The sequence below is a fragment of the Mytilus galloprovincialis genome, chromosome 1 (assembly GCF_965363235.1).
Source record: "Mytilus galloprovincialis chromosome 1, xbMytGall1.hap1.1, whole genome shotgun sequence".
Taxonomy (NCBI): Eukaryota; Metazoa; Mollusca; class Bivalvia; order Mytilida; family Mytilidae; genus Mytilus; species Mytilus galloprovincialis.
The window spans coordinates 39373988-39399842 of record NC_134838.1 but is presented as its reverse complement, the minus strand read 5'-3'; the positions used below and the strand labels follow the sequence as shown (position 1 = coordinate 39399842).

The following is a 25855-nucleotide window of genomic DNA, read 5'->3' as shown; positions in this document are numbered from 1 at the left end:
CTGTTGTCTGCTCTATGGTCGTGTTGTTTTCGCTTTGACAATATCAAATGGGAACAAGACTGGCTGATGCAGTTCCACCCTGATAAATGCAACATACTTAGAGTGACCACAAAGAAAACACCTATCCATTTTTATTACAACATGCACGGTCATATTCTTGAGTCAGTTGAAAATGCTAAATAAGGTATAACTATTTCATCAAATTTAAAATGGAACAAACACATTCAGAACATGACATCTAAAGCAAATAAGACCCTTGGATTCATCAGAAGAAACTTAAAAATAAACTCAGTAACCATCAAAGACCGAGCATACCGTACCAAGCCCTTATTAGACCAAAACTTGAATACTGCTGCACTGTCTGGGACCCTTACACAACAGAGAACATTAACTCCATAGAAAAAAGTTCAAAGACGTGCAGCGAGATATGTATGCTCAAACTACAAATATACTGAAAGTGTAACAAACATGATTAACACACTTCACTGGCCAACATTACAAGAAAGGAGACTCAAAAGCAGATTAAATATGTTCCATAGAATAACAAAATACAAAATTGCCATACCACATACTGACATATTAATTAAAAGCCAATCAAACACCAGGTCTAGCCACGAACAAACATACCGACAAATTCGATGCAGCAAAGACAGTTACAAATTTTCATTTTTCTGCCAAACTATAAAAGACTGGAACAAATTACCTGAACCAATAGCCTGCAGCACCACTACTGAGTGCTTCAAGGAGAAGCTCACTAGAGAGATGCTCCTTGACACTTACAAACACCTACATGTATAATATGTATCTTGTTTTTTTATCTTATACCAAAAATTAAAAATTAAAATTGAAAAATATTACTTACATATACATTTGTATTAAAAAAATTGAAAAATTATTAAGAAATCAAAAATATATATTTTTAATCATTAACAATATTGTTAAACCAGGCATGCACCGGAAAGTAATCAACCAGTTGATGTTTTTCTGTATATAAAGAAGAAGAAGAAGAAGAAGAAGAAGAAGAAGACACATTCCCCATTTCCTTTCTCAATTTTATTTCTCCTTCAAGGTCTATATAAAAAATAATCGTAACAATAAATACTGTGAATCGGAAAAAAATAGAGAGACTCAGTTTAGTGATCTTTAGTATTTTTGTAATTTTATATGTATACTACAAGGAAATTTTGTCAGTGAAACATAAATTGTGCAGATGATAATTAGAACACACTGTAATTAACAAATTCACTAACAAAATTGGCAAGCAGAGGCGGATGTAGAGGGTTTTTCAGCCCCCCCCCCCCTTTTTGTGGAAAACTTTTGGTTGATTATATAGGGAATCACTGAAGCATGACTAGAGCGGTTCCCCTCTTAGGCAGTCAGTGCCCCCCTCCCCTTCAAACACATTTCTGGATCCGCCACTGGCAAGAAATGACACGTTTTAAACGGACAACTTGCGATTGTCCTTAGAACGCACCTTTGGTTAATACCGGAAGCGGAAGTGTCATACGTTAGCAACATACCTAACAACAACATTTTAACAAGTGTATATATCTGGAAGTCAAAACTACCAAGGTATCAAACAAAAAACAATGGCAGACACTCAGCAGGTAAGCAAGTGATTTAATTTAACGAAATTGAACATAAAGAGACAATTTCAATAATAAATATCCGACTTGTTCATTGTTTTTAACATTATACAAATCCTTGTGAACTGTCAGATAATGAGATATTGGGATTAACAGTATTTGTACATGTATTAAAACTTTTCATTACATAAAGAATAACCATACATTGTCTCGAAATATCAATGTTATTTGTACAAGGCTTAGAAACAGGTAGAAAGCGAGGCTGTGCCGAGCATTTCTACCTGTTTCGAGCCGAGTACAAATAACATTGATATTTCGAGACAATGTATGGTTATTCTTTATATACTGCAACTCTTATAACTCTTCTAAATAAAGTATTTAGAATAAAAACCATCATTTCTTAATTTTGAGCGGAAGACGTAAAATTTCCGCGAACCTATATGTTTTATTGACGTCATAAATAAAACTCTACGGAAACACATTGTCAACGTCATAAACAAGGTGATATACGGTCAGTGACTGTATATCACATATGAATATACGGTCAATGCAATTTGACTGCTTAGATAGCACAACTGCAGTATATAAAACCATATATGTTCAAAATACGAGCAAGTATAACATGAGAAAAAGGACGAAGTCTGTTAGTAGCCATGTAATTTGTAAAAAGACTTTTTTAATTTTATTTATACAAAAAAAGTATAATCAAAAACTAAATTAATATATGGGCAAAGTCCTCATTAACACAAACTGGGGCATTTTTAGCTGAAATAATCATTATGTCGTGAAAGGATAGTAGTGTCATCTCCATGATTGACCATCTTAAATGTAAGTAACTAGAAACCCGTAGAAACATCAACCGAGTCACAATGATGTATAAAATCACACACCACCTTATAGCAGTAGACCCAAGACCTTCTTTTACTTTTGGGGTCCCAACCCATAAAGAGCTATACAATAATGTAAACTATTCTTAACCCAAAACCTTACCCTAACCCATACATTTTTTGTACCTAAACCTACATGTAACACTTGCCCTAAGCCCCTAACCCTAACCTAAAACATCCCCCAACCTAACCGTAACCATGGATCATCCTTAACTCTAAAGTATAGGGACCCTTAAAGTAAAAGAAGCTAATACCTTTCACTGCAGCCAGTCAAAAACACCAGATTCACAAATTCACTTCAATATCAAACATTCAGTACCAGAACAGATGACTGTAAGTAAAGCTTTTTCCCATACAAAGTTGTTCTTTGGAATTCACTCCTACAAAATATCATCAGTGTCAACTCCTTGTATCAGTTCAAAATATTGATCCAAAGTGAGTATATTTAAATATATATCCTGTCTGTAAATAAATGTGTTTATTTTTATTTTTGCACAAAATTATTTTTGATTTATATTGATTATTGTACTTAAATTTGTTATTTTTTTTTTAATAAGTGTCTGTTTGTGATGCGTCGACGTATAGTCATAATCTCATTAATGTGCTGATGGATCGTCGCACGATGTATATGTATTTTTTTGCCTGACACTTCCCTACAGGAACAGATTCTCATCAACCCTTAATGCCTAAAATGGGTACTAGTTTTCTCGTTTAATTTGTTTTACAATTGTCATTTCCTGGCCTTTTATAGTGAATTTACGGAATGGAAGTATTTTTTTCTTATTTTATACATTGTGTTATGAATCTCAATTGATAATACATTTGTAAAATGCATGTACAGAATCACATTTCATTTTTAACACTAACTATTGCTAACAAACAGTTTGAGCCAGATGGGTAATTTGCTTGTTTGATTCTTTAGTTGAGGATACATATACATGTAATCAGTAAATTTTGAAAAAGATTTTAAAGGTTTCTTTCTCATTTTCAGGAAGTTGTAAATATAGGACCTGGAGGTGTCCCAGAAGGAGCAAAAACTTCAGAATATTACAAAACAGATGAACATTTACCACAGAGATTTGACAATCCTGGTGAGTAATTTTAATACATATTACAATGGCTACCCATGATGAAAAAGTAGATATGTAATAAACAAACAAAAATTACACAAATAAGGAAGTACATAATATAAAACTGATGTAAGGCTTTTAAGGAAATTTATAAGTGTCTGTCAAATTTGATGAGTAACTCTTAACTCTAAAAGTTTTGATTTTGATAAATAATTAAATATAAGAATATTTTAGCAGAACAATTATGAACTCTTTTATATGTATTACACATGTATATATATATATACAATGTAAACTTTCTGTGTAGTAAAGATGCTTTGGTGTTTTACACACAAAATGTAGCAGTTAAATTTTGGTATGTCTAAAATATACATTTTAGGTTTATACCATTTTTTAATTTGTTGTTGATGAAATGTTTATACACATATTACTTATAACAACAATATGATAACTAGAAAGAATTAATCTAAGAAAAAATCCAATAAAAAAATGTCACCTTTATTTTTGATAATTAATTGAAGTGTTGTTACAATAATCTTCATGTATGATCATGTATAAATCAACAGGTCACTGATCATTACATAATTGTATGCTTTGATTCTTCTTGCTGTATTATGTATTATTGTATAAAGTTTAGTTAATTAGAATAAGTATAATTGTATCCCCCTGATTAGATTAACAAAAAATGGGTTAAATTATATTGATAATTTTTCACTAATAGTTACCTATATATTATCTTTTGGTTATCTTTATGGTAAGCTAAACATATATTTGTGTTTGATTAAAGGAAAATAAAATTAAACTATAACTCCATCCAAAAAGGATTTAAAAGAAATTTATGAACTGTTTTTTTTATTAATTGCAGGTTGGTTCCAAGGTTATGGAGGTAAACAGCAACATCCAATGTATAGGACTAGTGGCCAGGACTATGGATCACGAGTGCCAACCGTACACAATATGCCCAAAAGTTTTCATGGTAGAACACAAAAATTCTCAAAAGTAAGTTTCCCAGCTGATCAAGTTCAAAATGAAATTCAATGCTCTGTGGTATGTTAATAATTCAAAGTGTTTAATTGAAGGGAAGTGATAACATACATTGTAGCAAATAATAAAATATTTTTGAAATCAAAACCATTCCTAGGTTCACATGTTGAGTCTTTTATGTTTCAAAAGTTATGTTATGTACATGTAGATAAAGGAAGATGTGATATAAGTGCCAATGAGAATACTCTCCATCCAAGTAACAATTTATTAAAGTAAAACATTATAGGTCAAGGTACAGACTTCAACACAGAGCTTTGGCCAAAATTACTAGTGTAAAACCTTTCAATTGGGAAAACCAATGGTCAAATCCATATAAAAACGAGAAACACTTTTGAACCACATAAACAGACAAAAACCACTAAACATCAGATTCCTGACCTAGGACAGGTGCAAACATATATATATACTGAAAGGACTGATGACTTTTAAAAAATGGCCATTGATTCTATTTTTTTTATTACACAAAATTATAATTGTTTTACATTTGTCATTTTCAGCATCTAGGAAAATGTGGAATGTACAGGAACCACTCAATGAACACTGCCTTGGACCAGAGTAAAGTGTGATCATATTTATTATAGACAAAAACAATATTTGTGACACTGTAAAAAAATGTTGTTATTGAAGTTGAAATGTGTGAAAATTATATTCTGAATGTAAGGTGTATGAATGTGTGTGTGGAAGCAACAGAGGTAACAGTAGTATGCAAAATATGCCTTGAAACACTGGACAATAACATCTGGAAATCATTTTAATTCAAAAGGGAACACTTCTCAAAAAATTTATGTACTATTGTCAGTTATATTCTGTGTGGTGTTTTCTGTATTGTTGTCTTGTATATCTTACAGAACCAAATAAAACTGGAAAAAAATAACTTTTTTTGTCATTTTAAAGTAGTGTACTGCGTCAATGTTAGCTCAATCATCGATTATCACTAAGTGAAAGATTTGTATTGTAAATAGATTTGCCTATTTAAAACTTTGTAGGTGTTTTGTTTTGCTTCCTGAAAAGTGCAAGACCAATGTTTGAATGTCAGCTTATACATCTTTGGTAATAACATTTTTAAAATAATGTTGCATGCACACATTTTCATTTGGCTTTCATATCCTTTTGCATTAATGACATGTAGCATTAAAATAAATATAAGAACAGAATAAATTAAATGATAACAGGAATCACCCAAAATACTGGATACAACATTAAATTGTTGCGTCAACACAATAATCATGTGATAAACCCATAATAATCAATACCAAATTTTATTGAATCAACAATCAACACATGAGTCATGTGATAAAAAAACATCAACCAATGCAAGGTCTTATTTCCAGCACTAGTTGTGTAAGGTTAAACCTGTTTTACTGTGTGTTTGTTTATTCAATATAAGCTATAGGTATAGGAAGGGGGTAGAGATCACACAAAATATGTTTAACATAGCCACAATTTTTGCGCTTGTCCCAGAGTCAGGAGCCTCTGACCTTTGTTAGTCTGTATGTGTTTTTAATTTTTGTTCATTTATATGTTTATGACTTTAGAATGATGTCCATTTTCATTGGACTAGTACACATTTTTGTTAAGGGGCCTGTTGAAGCCTGCCTCTGAGTGCAGGAATTTATTACTGTATTGGGCTGTTTTCTGCTCTTTGGTTTGGTTGTTGTCTCTTTGACATATTCCCCATTTCCTTTCTCAATTTTATTATATACACACAAATCTCTATAATCTAGACCCTACATGCATGTCATAATAACTAAAACACAATCAAAGAGCAGAATGCTCTGAGGGATACGATTGCCATAGTTTTCATTGACACATGTATAGCAGTTCTGCCAAATTTTCATTAAACAAATGCATGAGATTTGGCCAAAATTCAAAAGATCAAAAAGGAAAGAAATAGATCCAAGAATACTGTTGCAAAAAAAGCATGAACATGCGCGAGTCTCAAGCATTTTTGGCCGGTAACCCTGGTACAGCTGAATAGTATTATTCTCTAAACTAATTCAACTGCACATGCAAAATGTAACAATCTGAATAGTCACTCAACTTAAAGAATAGCCAATCCCCGTTACAAGTGTATGAGCCATGTACTTATTGTGTTTTATCGAATTATAGTTATCCTGTACCATTGTAAACTCGTACCATTAAAAAAAAAAAACTCGAACTATTGCTAACTCGTACCAACTTATTTAAATGCATTCAAATGGTGTTAAATGATGAATATACATGATATACGTTACTTTCACCCAATACCTCTTAAGTCTGTAAAATGTATATAATTTGATAGTACAATGACCAATTTGTAGCTTATGTTCCTTGTATATTGGATAAAAATACTGTGGCAGATGTAGATAATTAAGGTATATACAGTTTCACCCGAAGAAAATTTTTCATGAATAATAAAATCTTAGCAGTTAGTCAAAATGATTGCCAAAATTATTTTTACTGTCTATAAATAAATGTAACAATGAAATTTAACTGATTCCTGTTAAGGGGGTCCGCATTTTCCCCGCAAAAAAAGCACATGGCTTTCAACAATTGTAAACATAGCATTCAATTTGTGATCATGGATTACAGCTTTAATTAACTTAAATTGGATATATACATATTCAACATGTTCAATTTTAATAAGGTACAGTTAAAGCAATGTTTTAACTTTCCTCTGGATTAAGTTCTACAGTGGCAGATCCAGAACTTTTCCTAAGGGGGAGCCCACTGACTGACCTAAGAGGGGGCCCGCTCCAGTCATGCTTCAATGATTCCCTTTATTATCAACCAAATTTTTTCCACAAAAAAAGGGGGGGCTGGATCCGCCTATGTTCTAGTTTGAAAGATCAGTTAAAACATTAATGCTTTAAAACATTCTTTATTTTTGTCTAAGTTTTCATTTAACTCCTGTGTAAAATTCAAGTAATTCAACTTTATTTCTATTAAGTTTACAAACAGAAACCCATAAAACATCATATTTTTTATATATTTTTCTGAATGTTACGACTTCCCAGTAGTACAAGTTAACTTTTTTGGTTCCAATGCCGTGGTACGAGTTAACTTGCTTCCGTATCTTATCACCGTAATTCTAGGAGGAACCCTAAACTGGACCCCTATCATATTGTGTTCACTTATCGCTACACTGACCTTCGGTGCGAAGCTATATATAGAACGGCGGACCAGTTTAGGAGGAACCCCATTTCTTACTCTTTAATTATTGAAGTTCCTTTGGGTCAGAGGGCATGACTCCTTTCCGTACACACTCCTCTGTTTACATTGAGATCGTTCTTAATATAATACGACGTTTACCGGCATTAACGAGTTAATTCTTCTTGACGAATACTTCGAAAAGGGAGACAACTCGAAACGATAACATGGAAGATTCCATTTCTGCTGAAGGGGTGTTATAGGTAATTTTTACGATGAAACATTTATTTTAATTTAAATTATGCATGTGATTTAAAATTATGCAACAACAATAGCCCTCCATATGCAGACAGACATAGAAAGAATCCCATGAGTTTCAAATTAATCAATGAAGCGGGGAATCACTCAATCTGATACCCCTTGAAATCAGGAAAACTACACGCATGTGGGGTCTCACTAATTAGCGACAAAAAGCGTCAAGAAGCGACAAGAAGAAAAATAATAAGTGACAAAAAGCAACAAGAAGCTATTTAGCGACAAGAATACATTTTGTTATCACATACATTAAAATATTTTTTAGGATTATATTGAAAGATGAAGAAATAAAAAAAAATTCGATGAAGAGATTGTGTACTTTTTATTATCATATTGATAGATGTAGAAATTAAACATGTGTAAGAGCAAAGGAAATGTAAACGCTATAAAATGAAAATAAAAACAAAGATTTGTCACCTTCCTTTTGAAGGATTTAATAAAACAAAAACATGAAATATTATTTCCTTCCTAACTGTACAATTAATTTTTCCTGATGGGACCAACATTAGCTGTGGCTTCACTCTAAGGTAATACACAATTAAGAGCAACAAATGAGATTAACTAGGTGCGTGTCCTTTGTATTATTGCAACAATAACATCCATTAACACCTTCATCAATTACACGTACCAGAATATAAAATTATTGTACCGAATAGTGAACACCTGTAGAAAACTCAAGATTGTCATCAGTTTCCTTTAATCTTCAATCTATATGCATAAACATGATAAATATCATTAAATGAGACAATACACTAATTAAAATGATGAAAAATATTCACATTTTAATTATGTTTTCCTCTTGTTTGATTTCAGTTCTTAATTTGTATTTCACAATTTGTGTATGAATTTTCTGGACAATTATGCACAAATAATGCATTTTGCAAGTTAATTATATATTGTACAAAAATGGTTTTAAAAACAAATAAAAAGACAAAATATACTTCCTGTGATACCTTATAAAATATCATGTAAATAAATGTAGCAACTGAATTAGATTTACAAGTTTCATTCCCCCCCCCCCCTATCAAAATTAAATTTCCGGTCGTTGAAATTGTTTTCTTTTGCATATTTTTTTAATATTTATTTCGAATAAGTAATATAAATAAAAAAATGTTTTCTTGTCGCTAAATAGTTTCTTGTTGCTAATATTATTCTTCTTGTCGCTTCTTGGCGCTTTTTGTCTCTACAATTCTTTTTGTCTCTAATTAGTGAGACCACGCATGGACATTAATACATAAACAAACCGCGACTTGCGATTTGGAACAAGAACGTTTATTAAATGATATGATGAATGGTTCTCCATTTCTTTATGAGAGTACAGTATCAAATATCAGTTTCATAACGGTAAAATATAGAAATACTCCACTTCAGTTCTTGTGACAGAAATAGAATTATCGATCGGCTTTCAGAGAACTCTCGCAAGTTATCAAAATTTGGGAATTCCCTCTGACGTGTTTCTAAATTTATAAAAACACTAAATATAAATACTGTTTAATTCTGATTTTCCGTATTGTTAAAAACACGCATATAAGTCAAGGAAAATATCATACATGAAGATTATGAGTAAAACATTACAGGAAAGTTGTTTATGTTCAATTGTTTTGCTTGTTTTTACCTTTTAAAGCAAGACAATCATAAGAATCTGAGATGTTGCCGAATGTTTAGAATAAAACGAATGACGTGAGGGAGTGTGTCATAGGGTCAATGGTAAAAGTCTACAGATTGCTTGACAGCAATCGTATCCCAATAAAAACCTGAACAGTGCAACCACCAAGAGGATGACCACTCACTTGAAAAAAGTAAAATTTATTATATTTCTATTTATTGCCTACTACAATAAATGCACTATGAAATAACTGTGGCCAAAGTTACTTTTGAAGCTGGTAACACTCTGCTGATATGCATTTCATTTGTTTTATGGTCACCAAGTTGTGATTAGAATAGAACTTGATTTTGACTATAAGATTGATTGATTGATTGTTGGTTGCTTTATGCTGCATTTGATTATAAGAAGCTCTCAACAAGTATACTTTTAAATATATATTTATTACAAATTCAGCATCACAACATTTACAAACAAAATCAGTATTAAAGCTTCAAAATTGTCTCAGTTTTTATCAAGATAACATTTGTTAACAGATGAATCACATTATACTGATTTTTAAAAAGCCAATAATATTGCAACTATTTTGATTTGAAGAACCTCAGGAGTATTATTTGAAAAAAAAAAGCCCAAAACTATTAATATAAGTATATATCTAGTTGCCATTTGTGAAAACTACGAAAGCCAACATAATTCAAAATGACTGGATTCACTTGGATTTGCGTTAATGGGAATTCATGACAATATAATACTATGCATTTGCTTGGTACAATGAATTTGATGGAAAACTGGGTGGTCCAAAGTCTTCTGCTATAGCATTCATTGAATTGTCAATCAATTGGTTCTGAACACTTGTACTAAGAATATTATGGCGATCAAAATGTGTACTGTCATAACTTCCCACAAAACTATCTGTGTCGTCTGCTTTCCTGTTGGCAGCATACGGCATACTAACATTATCATCTTCTGCTACTTCATCTTGTTGATTTTTATAGGAAAACAATATTCTTGTCTGAGATGTTCTGAAAGGTGTAAATGTTAATCAATTATGTATATATCTACCATAATTTAAACATCCCATACCATACTTAAAACATCCCATAGGTATAAACTCACATTAATTATTCATTTTGCATTTTCATCAATAACTAGAGGCTCTCAAGAGCCTGTGTCGCTCACCTGTTAATGTGTTTACTGATGTCGGCCATCTTTGTTGGTAGGCGGGGTCATTAGACACTCTTTTTAAAAATAGATACCCTAGTATTATGATTGTGGCCAAGTTTGGTTAAATTTGGCCAAGTAGTTTTAGAAAAGATTTTTATACAAGTTACAAAAATGAGGAAAAGTTGTTTAATATTGACTCTAAAGGGCAATAACTCCTTAGGGGGTCCTCTAACAATTTTGATCATGCTGACTTATTTGTAGATCTTACTTTGCTGAACATTATTGCTGTTTACAGTTTATCACTATCTATAATAGTATTCAAGATAATAACCAAAAACTGCAAAATTTTCTTAAAATAACCAATTTAAGGGCAGCAACCCAACAACAGGTTGTCCGATTCAACTGAAATTTGAGAGGGGATATATCTTATTCTGATGGACATTAAAATCTTGAAAGATTTGCCCTAAATGTCTTGGTTTCAAAGATATAAAGCAAAAACTGCATTTTACCACTATGTTCTAATTTTAGCCATGTCTGCCATTTTGTTTGGTAGGCTGGGTCATCGGACACATTTTTTAAACTATAAACCACAATGATAATTGTTGCCAAGTTTGATTAAATTTGGCAAAGTAGTTTTAGAGAAGAAGATTTTTAGAAAAGTTACAAAAAATGATGAAAAGTTGTTAAAAATTGACTATAAAGGGCAATAACTCCTTAAGGGGTCGACTGGCAATTTTGGTCACGTTGACTTATTTGTAGGTCTTACTCTGCTGAACATTATTGCTGTTTACAGTTTATCTCTATCTATAATAGTATTCAAGATAATAACCAAAAACTGCAAAATTTCCTTAAAATAACCATTTCAGGGGCAGCAACCCAACAACAGGTTATCCGATTCGTCTGAAAAGTTCAGGGCAGATAGATCTTCACCTGATAAACAATTTTACCCCATGTCAGATTTGCTCTAAATGCTTTGGTTTTTGAGTTATAAGCCAAAAACTGCATTTTACCCCTATGTTCTATTTTTAGCCATGGCGGCCATCTTAGTTGGTTTGACGGGTCACGCCACACATTTTTTAAACTAGATATCCCAAGGATGATTGTGGCCAAGTTTGGTAGAATTTGGCCCAGTAGTTTCAGAGGAGAAGATTTTTGTAAAAGTTTACAGACGACGGACGACGGACGCAGGACGACGGACGACGGACGCCAAGTGATGAGAAAAGCTCACTTGACCTTTCAGGTCAGGTGAGCTAAAAATATAGACATAAATACATTTGTGTTCAAAGTCACCCCAGTTTCATTCTTTCATGGTTATGTTTGTGAACTATTATCATTTTTCATAATGTTCACAAGAAAATTAAATCAAAGGAGTAAGTTCGGTAAATGCCATATTTGGCCCCAATTATAATGTTCATGGTTACAAGACAATGTTTGTTTTAAGTTGCCTTAAAGACATGTGAGAAAGTTAAACAGAGCTGTTTTTGTCAAAGTTTAGTTCTAACACGTTGATTTTTACATCCCTAAAAGGTCAAGATAAGGGATTTGGTGAAATTTGACAAAATCAGCTGGAATTCAACCAAATAAAGGACCAGGAAACATAGAGCGCAGGCGTCGACAAGCCTAATATTCAAATAAGACATGTTAGATGTCTTCACAAATATTATTTTAAAAGATTTTTGCTGTCGACGTATGCACTCTATGTTTCCTGTCAAATAATCTCTGGAAATTTACCCATTTTCATTGATTTTTTCGTGAAAAATCAATATGAGTACAACTTGTGACATCATAATGAAACGCAGAAACGTAAAATTTTCAACAAAATGGCTTATATCCTATCTAGTCATTGTATTAGCTATACTCTATCGTGATATTGGTCAAAAAATCCGAATTTGAAATTTAAGCTAAAAAATGGGGCCATTTTAGGACCTTATCGAACATACTCCTTTAGCATGTTTAGTTGATCACAACAACCACCAACTTTTCAAAATTTGAAAGCATGCCAATGATAATTTTCCTTACTACACTAATAATATTTAAAATGTAATCTAGTATGCAAACCCTTGTTTCTTCGGAATCCTAATCTTAGTGGACTTCATAATATTTCTTATAATCTTATAAGATATTGCAATTAATTCTGTGGAAAATAAGCCACATTAGACTTTGATGAGCTTAAGCAGTTCAACATACAACATACCTTAAAAAATTATGCAGGAACACCATGTAGACTAGAGGTGCAAAACAGGTAAAATAAATATAGGCAGTCAAATCAACCACACTGAAAAATTGATAAGACAATGTAGACACTGTGAACAATTTTTATTACAATGATATACCGGTACATGTATATGTATTTTCTTCTTTATTTTTATTTTTTGTTATATAGTTGGACTTGCAGAGTTTTATATTGAAATTAGTGTGTACATAATTACAAGGTCAGTCTACTTGACTAAGTGGTCTAGAGCTCTGGACATAGTGCAGGTGGTGTTGTCTCTATATCCTAAGAGCATGAATTTGAATCCCGGTGAGGGAAGGACAAAAGTTTGCTTTCACAAATTTGCAGATTTAACATTGTTTTGCCGATATTAAGAATCATTTAGAATATAATATCTATTTTTCAGCTGTGTTTCACCTTCACTGGTGATCTAATGAATGTATCTGTTGTAGAGTTGTCACTTGGTTAGACCTACGTATATTATATATATAATTAACAGGCCCGGAGGATGGGGGTTCTGAAAAAGTGTATGTTTTGTACACTTTGGAAAAAGGTTGACAATTATGGATAACCCCTAAAAGAGGTAAACTGATCAAAGTGCAAAAATTGAAATATGTTATACAATACAGAAATCTTTTAAATTAATTGTATGATTGACTACTATTGGAATTTATTTTGCATAATATGAATTCCCATACATGTGATTTCCTATTTTGTAGTAAAAGGATATTTTGATAGCTGTCATATTTTGGTTGACTGGTTCCTGAGAATGGGGGACACACAAAAAAAAATTAAAAAAAAAAAATTTAATTTGAGATCACGATAAACATGATAAAACATAACAGTTTTCCGGAAATCTCGATAAAAAATACATCGTTATCTCGATAAAACGAAATTGTTATATCGAGACCTAGGATTATTATGTCGTTATCTAGATTTATTATATCGTTATATCGATTTATTATATCGTTATCTAGATTTATTATATCGTTATATCGATTTATTATATCGTTATCTCGATTTATTATATCGTTATCTCGATAAAACAAAACTGTTATATTTATATAATAACTGTTTTTATTTATTTTTTTCAGATATAAATTTGAATATTTGTTAGATAACATCAAAATGACGAATTCAAACATATAATTTCGTTTTATCGAGAGAATGATATATTTTAATTGAGATATCGATATATTTAACCGAGATAACGATATATTTAACCGAGATAACGATTTAATAATCCGAGATCTCATTTTAATAAATCGAGATAACGATATAATAATCGGAGATCTCGATTACGATATAATAATTCATGATCTCAATATGACAGTTTTGTTTTATCGATATTAGGATATTTTTTTTCATGGAGATCTCGGTAAAATGGTAATGTTTTATTGTGATCCTGGATTAAAAAAAACAATTCTTATTTTTTTGTGTCCCCTTATGCATGTTATGGCTTCCGTATGTTACCAGTCAGTAGTATGATGTGATTTTTTTTCTCAATTTTCAGTGATAGTTTACTATAAGTTAAAGTTAACAACTTGAATTTCATATTTATGATTTACAACAACATTTAAAGACACAAATATTCATAGTAATACATGTTCTCCATTCGTTTGATGTGTTTTGAGTTTTGACTTTGCCATTTGTTTATAGTCTTTTCATTTGAATTTTACTCAGAGTTTGGTATTTTGTTATTTTACTTTTACGCACTAAAATACAGGAGAAAATATTAAACTTACCACATGCCATTGACTATATTTTTATACAACAAGCCACTTCCAACAGCCTGTGTCAGGTTTAACATGGCAAGAAAAAAACAATACCAGTAAAAGGATTTCTTGGCTGAAATAGAATTTGTCATCAATAAATAAACTTACAGTACATTGTACTTATTATTTTGTATACAAATATCTGAATTCAAAATCCAACTTTAAATTTCTTATCTATAAATAATTAACATGCAGATTTTTTTTTTATAATGAACACAGAATCGTATTTGATGTGTTACATTTCCACGATGCAATAAATGAATATTTGAATTAAAACTTTCCCTACAATTATTCTTCATAAACTGTGCAAAGGAACTCATTTGAATACTTTTGATTCATTTATTTTCAAATAAATTAATAAACATAATGTGTCCCCAGTACACAGATGCCCCATCCACACTATCATTTTCTATTTCCTGTAGATCATGAAAATGGGGTAAAATCTCTAATTTGGCATTAAAATTAGAAAGATCATAGGGAACATGTATACTAAGTTTCAAGTTGATTGGACGTCAACTTCATCAAAAACTACCTCGACCAAAAACTTTAACCAAAACTTTAACCTAAAGTGGGATGCACGGACGGACAGAAGAACAAACAAACGAACGAACGGACGGACGCACAGACCAGAAAACATAATGCCCATAAATGGGCCATAAAAATACATATTGAATACATAAAACTTACGTGGAAGAGCAAGCTTCTCTTTCAACGAAGTCCACGGTAAAATAAATATACATGTATACACCTTTAAAAGAAATAAAAGGTTAACAATTATGGAAACAGATTTTCTTTTGTATAGTAAAGATAGTTTTAAAGATTTTGAAATAATAAGAAGTGCAAAAAAAGTTCTATTATACTGCATGAAAACCTCGTTTTTTAGAAAAACAAATATCTATTATTAGCTAAAGCAATATACTGTTATTTACAAATCAGACCATAATGGTTATGGAAACTTTGAATACACCAAACCTGGTACTGGTAAAAGAGCTGTTCCTTTGCTTTTTGTATGGTTTATTGCTGTGCATGTACTGATTTTGTGTCTTGTTTGGATACCCCATATCCTTTTTTTTCAATTATATATACCTTTTTCAAAGTACATAATTGATTTTCATTGTTTAATACCACATTCTACACTTTTGGTTATATCATGTTGGTAAGTTTTTATTTTAGAAAACAAAAGATATCAGAAGTAAAGCAGACTATTTTAAAGTAGTAGAACTAAAAAGCTTTACCTATTAACACAGATAAATTGTTCTTTTACTGCTTTATTTTACTGTTTTTGCTTATAAATTTAGTACTGTACAATATATTTTTTTTTATAGGAGGGCAGAATGATTTTTCAAGTCAGTATCATGATAATATTATGGGTGAATGAAGTTTACCATGAAACTTTAGTCACATCATCTTGAAACTTAGTACACATGTTAAATATGATGTGAACTTTTTAAAATGCATGTCAAATTAGGGTTCAGACCCAGATTTAGTAGTTTACTTAGATCACCCCTAGTTTTTTGGTGGGGTTTGTGTTGTTTATTCTTTAGTTTTTTATGTTGTGTCGTGTGTGCTGTTGTTTGTTTGTCTTTTTCATTTTTAGCCATGGCGTTGTCAGTTTGTTTTAGATTTATGAGTTTGACTGTCCCTTTGGTATCTTTCTTCCCTCCTTTACTTAACATAATGTAAATGCATTTATTTGCAATGTTTACCTATATCTTTTATTCATTAAACAAACTATCTTCTCTTACCACAAAAAAGAATAATGAACTAGTCAGCCAAAAGATCATGCCTCCATGTCCAAATATATCATAGTCTATTGCTGTAACATTTATTCCTTGACCTGGTTTCTGGACATGGAATTTAGGATCCGGATTTGTGAATTCTAGAGTACCCTGAAATATGTACAACAAAACATAAGATAGTTTTTTTACATACAGTAGTTCCAATGATTGATCATAGGATGAACTAGTTACATATGATTAAGGAATTTGATTTAATTAATCAATGGTTCAAGACGAAACTAGCACTCCCATGTTAGTGAGGAGTGGTTAAGTTTTCACAAAAATATTTGACTTTTTTTTCAATGTCAGAAGCTTGTAATTTAGTTGTTTGTGATGACTGCTGTCTGTCATATTTGTTTCATTTTTGTTATCCATGCATCAAGTTGTTGGATTTCACTCTTGTTTTGTATTTTGCCCTGTTGACGTCTTTTTAATCTGACTTTACAGTAGGGGTTATTGTAATTGTCAAAAAAAAGTTTGGTGATCAATAATTGCTGTAATCCATGTCATTTTGGACTCGGGTGGATGATTGTCCCATTGAAAATTTTCCACTTTCTCCATATTCTTATACTATAATCTCATATTGTGACTTTTTCTTTATTGCACTAACAACTGAAATCATGAGCTTTCTTGTTTTTCCAACTGTTTCAAACAAAAACTGAAATAAGAATGCAGTAGACTGGAGTCACACTGCCTTATCCATCATTTTCTTTTTCGTCAAAAATGTCTAACATATATTTTAACTTTTATTCAAGTTTTGTTTAATTTATCAAATTGAAACATAAACTTATCAGTTTTAAGGAATTTCAGTCAATTATGACAAAGACGAAAATTTAAAATGGTTTCAATTTGTATTTACACCATACAACATTTTGTAAAAAAAATAATAAACATTTGAAATCATATTTTTTTTGCTTTTTTTAAACACCAATTAAGACTTGACATTAGTTAACTGCATAATGTATATTTTATACCTGTGTAACTGAATAAATCAAAGCAATACATGTAGTTGCTAGCAAAACTCTCTGGATGCTTTTATTACTGTCAAGATGACCTGAAAAATTAAAATTTACTACATATACAATTTTTAAGCACGCAACCAAAGATATTCATTATAAGTTAAGGTTGATTTTTTTATGAATATAGATAAAAACCAGCTTTATATGACTGCAGAGATCGAACCCTGAACAGTCAGGACAAGTATGGACACTACAATCAAGCTTGATATAGCTCTGAATTTGGATTGTGATTAAATAGTTGATACAGCATAGGTTTCTGACACAGAATGAATGTGGTCAAATAAATTTAACAATTTTTATTTTGCTTTTGAGAAATACACTATGCTGTTGAAAATTAATTGAAGATATTTGAAGAAATATTCTTTTTAATTTCTGAAATTTGAAATGAGAAAAATTGTACTCCCCCCCCCCCCCCCCCCCTCAATTTTTTTTTCACCTTCCCCTTTTCCTTATTTCAAAAATAATCTCAATTCAAATTTCTAATGGAGTTTGCAACAATAACTACTCATTTAAATTCATCATAAAATATTAAAACATAACATGACATACAGTCATGGTTAAAATTAATATTAATTAATTAATTGTAACTTCTAAAAATAGTTTTACAGCTAATGATCTCAAGACAATAATAATTTCTTAATTATAATATGTATTTAAAACACAGTATTTGATGTTTCTAGAAACAGTTTAAATTTTTTTATACTAGATCTAGTAAACAAATAGCAAAGAGTACCAACATAATGAAACAAAGCTGAAGAAATTGTACTGTATTAACCATGAAACCCTTGTTTTTCCCCTTTTTTGCCTCTAATTCCTAAACAGATTGAGTCATGACATATACTATAACTCCACAACTCCAATCCTAACCATTCTTTTGTGGTGTGGAAAATTGTGATACAATTTCAGGCAATTTTATACACTGTTCCACAAGTTATTGTCTGGACACTAGAAAAAAATGTTTATTTGGGCCCCTTTTATACCCCTTATTCCTAAACCAAAGGGACCATAACCCCCAAATTCAATCCAAACCTTCCTTTTTGTGGTTTCAAACTTTGTGTTTAAATTTCAAAGATTTATATTTACTTATACCAAAGTTATTGGCAAATTTCCAATTATGCTAAAATTATTGGCAAACTTCCAATTATACTGAAGTTATTGGCAAATTTTCAATGGAGTTGATTAAGTACTAAACTTGCATATATTGACAAATTACAAAATACAAATATTTAAAAGCAGTGTCAATTTGTTCAAACATTACTTGTGAATTACCTCCCTTACAGGCTTACACTGCTTTCAAATTGTCTTTACTGTCCTTTAGGCCACGGTTTTTTAATTTGTTGGTTTATGGATTTTCTCCATGAAAAAGTCGGGTCTATCGGTCGGAAAAAAAAGGAAAAAAAAATCTTTCAAGACAGAACCAGATGCTCCGCAGGGCGTAGCTTTATACGACCGCAGAGGTTGAACCCTGAACGGTTGGGGCAAGTATGGACACAACATTCAAGCTGGATTCAGCTCTAAATTTGGATTGTGATTAAATAGTTGACACAGCATAGGTTTCTGACACAGAATGAATGTGTTCTAATGAACTTAAAATTTTTGTTTTCTCTTAGAGCAATTCACTATGCTGTTGAATATTAATCCTCTCAAAAAAATGTTTGAAGAAATTTTCTTTTTTATTTATGAAATTTCAAATGAGAAAAATTGAACCCATTTTTTTTAATCACATCCCCCTTTCCCTTATTCCAAAACTAATCTCAATTAAAATTTCTAATGGAGTTTGCAACAATAACTACTCATTTAAATACATCATAAAATATTAAGATGTAAAAAAACTGCTTGTTATCACTGAATGGTAAAGATTATTTTAATTTATCAGTTGGTAGTAAAAAGTGAATATACATTGTATATTGTATATAACAAAGATTTAAGTTGATTCTGGACAAAGAAAGATAACTCCAATTAAAAAAAAATCTTGCTATTGCACAATATTTTGCAATTAGATATTTCTTGCTTACTATTCTGGACAAAGAAAGATAACTCTAATTAAAAAAAATTTTGCTATTTCACAATATTGTGCAATTAGATATTTCTTGCCATTGCGCAATACTGTGCAATTGAAAAGACTTGCTATTGCACAATACTTAATATAATAATTTTAGATCCTGATTTGGACCAACTTGAAAACTGGGCCCATAATAAAAAATCTAAGTACATTTTTGGATTCAGCATATCAAAGAACCCCAAGATTTCAATTTTTGTTAAAATCAGACTAAGTTTAATTTTGGACCCTTTGGACTTGAGTGTAGACCAATTTGAAAACAGGACCAAAAATGAAGAATCTACATACACAGTTAGATTTGGTATATCAAAGAACCCCATTTATTCAATTTTTGATGAAATCAAACAAAGTTTAATTTTGGACCCCGATTTGGACCAACTTGAAAACTGGGCCAATAATCAAGAATCTAAGTACATTTTTAGATTCAGCATATCAAAGAACCTAACTGATTCATTTTTTGTCAAAATCAAACTAAGTTTAATTTTGGACCCTTTGGACCTTAATGTAGACCAATTTGAAAACGGGACCAAAAGTTAAGAATCTACATACACAGTCATGACAGTTAGATTCGGCATATCAAAGAACCCCAATTATTCAATTTTGATGAAATCAAACAAAGTTTAATTTTGGACCCTTTGGGCCCCTTATTCTGTTGGGACCAAAACTCCCAAAATCAATACCAACCTTCCTTTTATGGTCATAAACCTTGTGTTTAAATTTCACTGATTTCTATTTACTTAAACTAAAGTTATTGTGCGAAAACCAAGAATAATGCTTATTTGGGCCCTTTTTGGCCCCTAATTCCTAAACTGTTGAAACCAAAACTCCCAAAATCAATCCCAACCGTTCTTTTGTGGTCATAAACCTTGTGTTAAAATTTCATAGATTTCCATTCACTTTTACTAAAGTTAGAGTGCGAAAACTAAAAGTATTCGGACGACGACGACGACGCCAACGTGATAGCAATATACGACGAAAAATTTTTCAAATTTTGCGGTCGTATAAAAATGTGCAAAATAAATATATTTCACCTTTCTAATAATGTTTGTTATGCTATTTTGTCATCATTTCTTAAATTTTAGTTCGATGAAATATTTAATGCTCAGCTGTCATAAACATCGCATGACATTGTCTTATAATTTTCCGTTAAAAGGGGGGGGGGTGCACGGACAAAGACGAAATTAAATCGTCACTTCACTAACAAAACAAGAGGCTCTCAAGAGCCTGAATCGCTCACCTTAATTCTTTTGGTTAAATCTCTCATCAATGATTATTTTGGCTTTTCAATTTATTTAAATGTTTTTTGGATCGTCCTATTTTCTTCAAAAGCCAAAAAAAATAATCATTTTCTCCTATGTTCTATTTTAGCCATAGGAGCTATGTTTCTTGACATACAAGGAAAATATAAAATTTATACTAGATACTCTGAAACTCATTTAGCCTAAGTTTGGCTGAAATTGATACAGCAGTTTCAAAGGAGAAGATTTTTTAAAGTAAGTCAACATGATGAACAAATTGTGAAAAAAGTCTTTAAAGGGCAATAACTCCTTAAGGGGTCAATTGACAATTTTGGTCAAATTGACTTAATTGAAGATCTTACTTTGCTGAACATTATTGCTGTTTACAGTTTATTTCTATCTATAATTATATTCAAGATAATAAACAAAAACAGCAAAATTTCCTTAAAATTATCAATTCAGGGGCAGCAACCCAACAACAGGTTGTCTGATTCATCTGAAAATTTCAGGGCAGATAGATCTTGACCTGATAAACAATATTACCCCTGTCAGATTTGCTCTAAATGCTTTGGTTTTTGAGTTATAAGCCAAAAACTGCATTTGACCCTTATGTTCTATTTTTAGCAATGGCGACCATGTTTGTTGATAGATCAAAACTTTGGATACAATTTATAAATTAGATACCCTAAGGAACATTCAGTTAACGTTTGAAAGTATTTGGCCCAGTAGTTTCAGAGGAGAAGATTTTTGTAAAAGATTACTAAGATTTACGAAAAATGATTAAAAATTGACTATAAAGGGCAATAACTCCTAAAGGGGTCAACTGACCATTTCCGCCATGTTGACTTATTTGTAAATCTTACTTTGCTGAACATTATTGCTGTTTACAGTTTATCTCTATCTATAATAATATTCAAGATAATAACCAAAAACAGCAAAATTTCTTTAAAATTACCAATTCAGGGGCAGTAACCCAACAACAGGTTGTCTGATTCATCTGAAAATTTCAAGGCAGATAGATCTTGACCTGATAAACAATATTAACCCTGTCAGATTTGCTCTAAATGCTTTGGTTTTTGAGTTATAAGCCAAAAACTGCATTTGACCCCTATGTTCTATTTTTAGCAATGGCGACCATGTTTGTTGATAGATCACAACTTCGGATACAATTTACAAACTAGATACCCTAAGGAACATTCAGTTAAAGTTTGGAAGTATTTGGCCCAGTAGTTTCAGAGGAGAAGATTTTTGTAAAAGATTACTAAGATTTACGAAAAATGGTTAAAAATTGACTATAAAGGGCAATAACTCCTAAAGGGGTCAACTGACCATTTCCGTCATGTTGACTTATTTGTAAATCTTACTTTGCTGAACATTATTCCTGTTTACAGTTTATCTCTATCTATAATAATATTCAAGATAATAACCAAAAACAGCAAAATTTCCTTAAAATTACCAATTCAGGGGCAGCAATCCAACAACGGGTTGTCTGATTCATCTGAAAATTTCAGGGCAGATAGATCTTGACCTGATAAACAATATTACCCCTGTCAGATTTGCTCTAAATGCTTTGATTTTTGAGTTATAAGCCAAAAACTGCATTTGACCCCTATGTTCTATTTTTAGCAATGGCGACCATGTTTGTTGATAGATCAAAACTTTGGATACAATTTATAAATTAGATACCCTAAGGAACATTCAGTTAAAGTTTGAAAGTATTTGGCCCAGTAGTTTCAGAGGAGAAGATTCTTGAAATAGTTTACGACGACAGACGACGACGGACGCCAAGTGATGGCATAAGCTCACTTGTCCCTTCGGGACAGGTGAGCTAAAAACAGAGAATCGCTTAGCTCTTAATCAATTCCAGAAAACTTACTGAATAATGATCTTCAAGCACGAAAACTGGTATTAAAGGAAGAAAATGTAAAAACGTCGTACGAAAATATGTTTCAACACAAGTGTCAAAAACGTAATAGACTCGTCCAGTGGAAAAACGAGAACATCGGGTAAATCTGTTGTCATGCATTCCCGTTTTTTATCCAAATGGACGATATTTTTTTTTATTATCTATGAAACAAGAAAATTTCCTATGATCTGTTAATATTCAGTACTTTTAACTTGATGTCTTGAACTTCCACCTGTCCACATTTGGACAAGTCTATTTCTATGAGATGATGCATCTTACGGACTGAAGACAAATAAGGAAAACGAACTTATTGTGTAATTGGTTTTAAACACAGGTTTCGTTCCTCAAACTTATTTCCGCAAAAGACATTTCAAGGTCAGTGATAATTGATTTGTCTATTTTTAGAAACGTAAACTAGAAGTTTTATTTTTTCACAACAGAAAGTGTTATCAATGTTATTAGTGATTAATGCATTTCTTTCATAAAAAAAGAATATTTTAATTATTTTTCAGGGAAAATGAATTTGTAAGGGTCGGCGGGAATAAAAAAGCATGAAAAGTCAATTTTATTTTTATTCTGGAAATCGGCAAAATCGGGTCGGCGGATCCGTAAACCAACAAATTAAAAAATCCTGGCCTTAACCTGAAAAAAAACCCTTGCTTTTCCCATTTTTCCCCAAAATTCATAAATGGTTTGAGCCATAACCCCCAAAGTCCATCCTAACCATCCCTTACTAGTATGGAATCTTGTGGTATAATTTCAGAAAGATTCATACACTTTTACTCAAGTTAAGCTTCCTTTTGTGGCTATAAACATGGTATTAAAATCTTATTCATTTCTTTTTACTTATAGTAAAGTTATTATCCGGAAACCATCTGTATTCGAATGACGCTGAAGACGATGACGCTGCCAATTTGATACCAATATACGACCGCAAAAAAATTTGCAGTTGTATAAAAAATGCATATATAAAAACCTTGCAGATACCAAACAGTAAATCCAAAACATTAAAAGATTGCAACACTATAAAATATTTATCAAAAGTTTTTACATTTTGCTTGAAAAGAAGATTGTTACAGTCAACTAAACAATTTCAGTTTCAAGAGTTTCAATGAGTTTAAGGTAATATCTTTGGTTAGTAGCTTGAAATCTGAACCGTGAAGTCACTGTTCGGCTAGGTGAACTACCCTCCTTTAAGAGTAGACTAGTCAGACATATAACCAATCTATCTGCCTGTAGGAATACACTACTTCGAAAGGAGGGCAGTACACCTTACCTAACAATGACTTCACGGTTCAGCTAGCAGGCAAGCTAACCAAAGATATTACCTTTAGCTATATACTCATTGAAATCGGCTCTAATTGAAAAAAGTGGAAACTCACTATAACTATTTCTCATTTCTTGTCATGAATTCACATTTTTATGATAATTATTAAACTGTAACTTTCAGTTGTCAGTAATTTAAAAGTGTATTTCAGCATAGGAATATACAAATAAAGAGTTTACTTACCAAATGCAATTCCAAATATAACAATGGACATTTCCATTGCCAACAGAAAAAATCTAAGTATCAACCATATTGCCTGCAAAAAAAATATCATACTTCAGTTATTACAATTTTCAAAAAAACTCTATGAATATGATTGAGTTATCTCCCTTTTGTAATTTTTGTTGTTGATTTTTTTCAGGTGAGTTCTAAAAAATTTATCTCAGTTAAATGGAATCAAAAGCAAACTTTGTGTTACAAGTACTTGTCTATCCTTCAAATTAAAATAACATTAAAAGAAACATATTTAGAAAAGATAAAGGGGAGATAATTCAAATTTTGAAAAAAAAATAATCTTTTAAATATACTTTTACAGGTAAATATTACTTACATCTTTAAGTGAATAAACATGACTTCCATAAGAATGACCCCTTACTGTTTAACTGAGATAAAAAAAGGTCTACAGTGTTTGTAAATAAATTAAAAAAACATGACTTGCATAAGAATATACATTGTAAATATAGGTGTACCTTGTCTGCATTATCCCCAGCAGGGTTTGCAGCGTTTACTGTCATTGCTACAATACATCGTAACACACTAATAATTGCTACTGTTAAAACCTGGAAAATAAAATAAAATAAACATATATCTTAATACTGTGATAATAACTATTGTCTGAACTTTAAACTACATGTATAAAATACTACAAAGAAACATTGCGAGACCATAACAATAGTCAATAGTACGATTGTTTGCTTAACTTCATAAAGAATAGTTTTTATGCATTATGATATTTTTGAAGCAGAAATACAACTTGCCTTTATATTTTGATAGTATAAAATGACAAATTTAAACAAAACCATGAACTGAACTGAAGATGCATGGCCAATAAACCTGTTCACTGGTTCACCAAATTTTGGAAATTGTTGCTATTTATCACATTTGGTTTCCTAATTTATTTTTTATTACCTATCTTAAAAAGTTTTACATTTTTCATTTCAGGTCCTCAATTAGCTTGCTATATATGCCTTATAAGTTTTGCTATTCGTTGAAGGCTGTATGGTGACCTATAATGGCTAATTTCTACATCATTTAGTCTCTGGTTGAGTGTTATCTCAAACTATTTCTTCTTATTCTTATATAAAGTCCATCGGATTGAATAAGTTTATGCCAGTTCTGCAAACAATGATAAATATTATAAATTCACTACGTAACCATTCTCCTTAAAATAAAGCTGGACAAAACACTGTTTACTTCAGACAGGTTTCATTAAGAAGATCAATAACTATTTTACATACCATAACATAGAAAGCTGTGAAAATTGGGCTGTCTGTGCTCCTTAGTTTTGTAATGGCAGTTTTCATCTTCCAAATAAGGAACATTAGGAAAAGGGCATTTGGCCCTAAAATGATCAGATCCCATATTCTTATGCTGCAATAGAAAAATTTGCTTTTATATATAAATAATGTCTACACAAAGAAAACATTGTCAGGCAGTCTTGATTTTTCATTACTACGTATTTACCTTGTTATACTTTTTTGTAGTATTTTTGACTTTATTGTGTCAATTCATAAATGGGAAATA

General features: G+C 31.3%; 2 protein-coding genes across 2 annotated transcripts in view; one reads left to right on the top strand and one right to left on the bottom strand.

The window, feature by feature from the left end:
• Positions 1-1488: 1488 nt before the first annotated feature.
• Positions 1489-5461, top strand: LOC143073995 (piercer of microtubule wall 1 protein-like). The gene is made up of 4 exons (XM_076249581.1): positions 1489-1607; positions 3465-3564; positions 4409-4542; positions 5085-5461. The coding sequence occupies exons 1-4, from the start codon at positions 1590-1592 to the stop codon at positions 5151-5153; spliced, it is 321 nt and encodes a 106-aa protein (XP_076105696.1). The 5' UTR covers positions 1489-1589; the 3' UTR covers positions 5154-5461.
• Positions 5462-10058: 4597 nt separating this feature from the next.
• LOC143073979 (transmembrane protein adipocyte-associated 1 homolog) overlaps positions 10059-25855 on the bottom strand; it is a 17693-nt gene continuing 1896 nt past the window's right edge. Inside the window, exons 3-11 of the mRNA XM_076249580.1 lie at positions 25570-25702; positions 24802-24891; positions 24296-24368; positions 17538-17617; positions 16531-16674; positions 15473-15533; positions 14756-14858; positions 12993-13073; positions 10059-10656 (exon numbers count right to left, since the gene is read on the bottom strand). Coding sequence (XP_076105695.1) covers positions 10386-10656; positions 12993-13073; positions 14756-14858; positions 15473-15533; positions 16531-16674; positions 17538-17617; positions 24296-24368; positions 24802-24891; positions 25570-25702 — 1036 coding nt within the window. The 3' untranslated portion in view covers positions 10059-10385. The remainder of the gene's footprint in view (positions 10657-12992; positions 13074-14755; positions 14859-15472; positions 15534-16530; positions 16675-17537; positions 17618-24295; positions 24369-24801; positions 24892-25569; positions 25703-25855) is intronic.

Coding starts and splice junctions, on each gene's coding strand:
- LOC143073995 (XM_076249581.1), top strand. Junction 3,565..4,408: donor ACAGAGATTTGACAATCCTG/GTGAGTAATTTT, acceptor TATTAATTGCAG/GTTGGTTCCAAGGTTATGGA. Junction 4,543..5,084: donor GAACACAAAAATTCTCAAAA/GTAAGTTTCCCA, acceptor TGTCATTTTCAG/CATCTAGGAAAATGTGGAAT.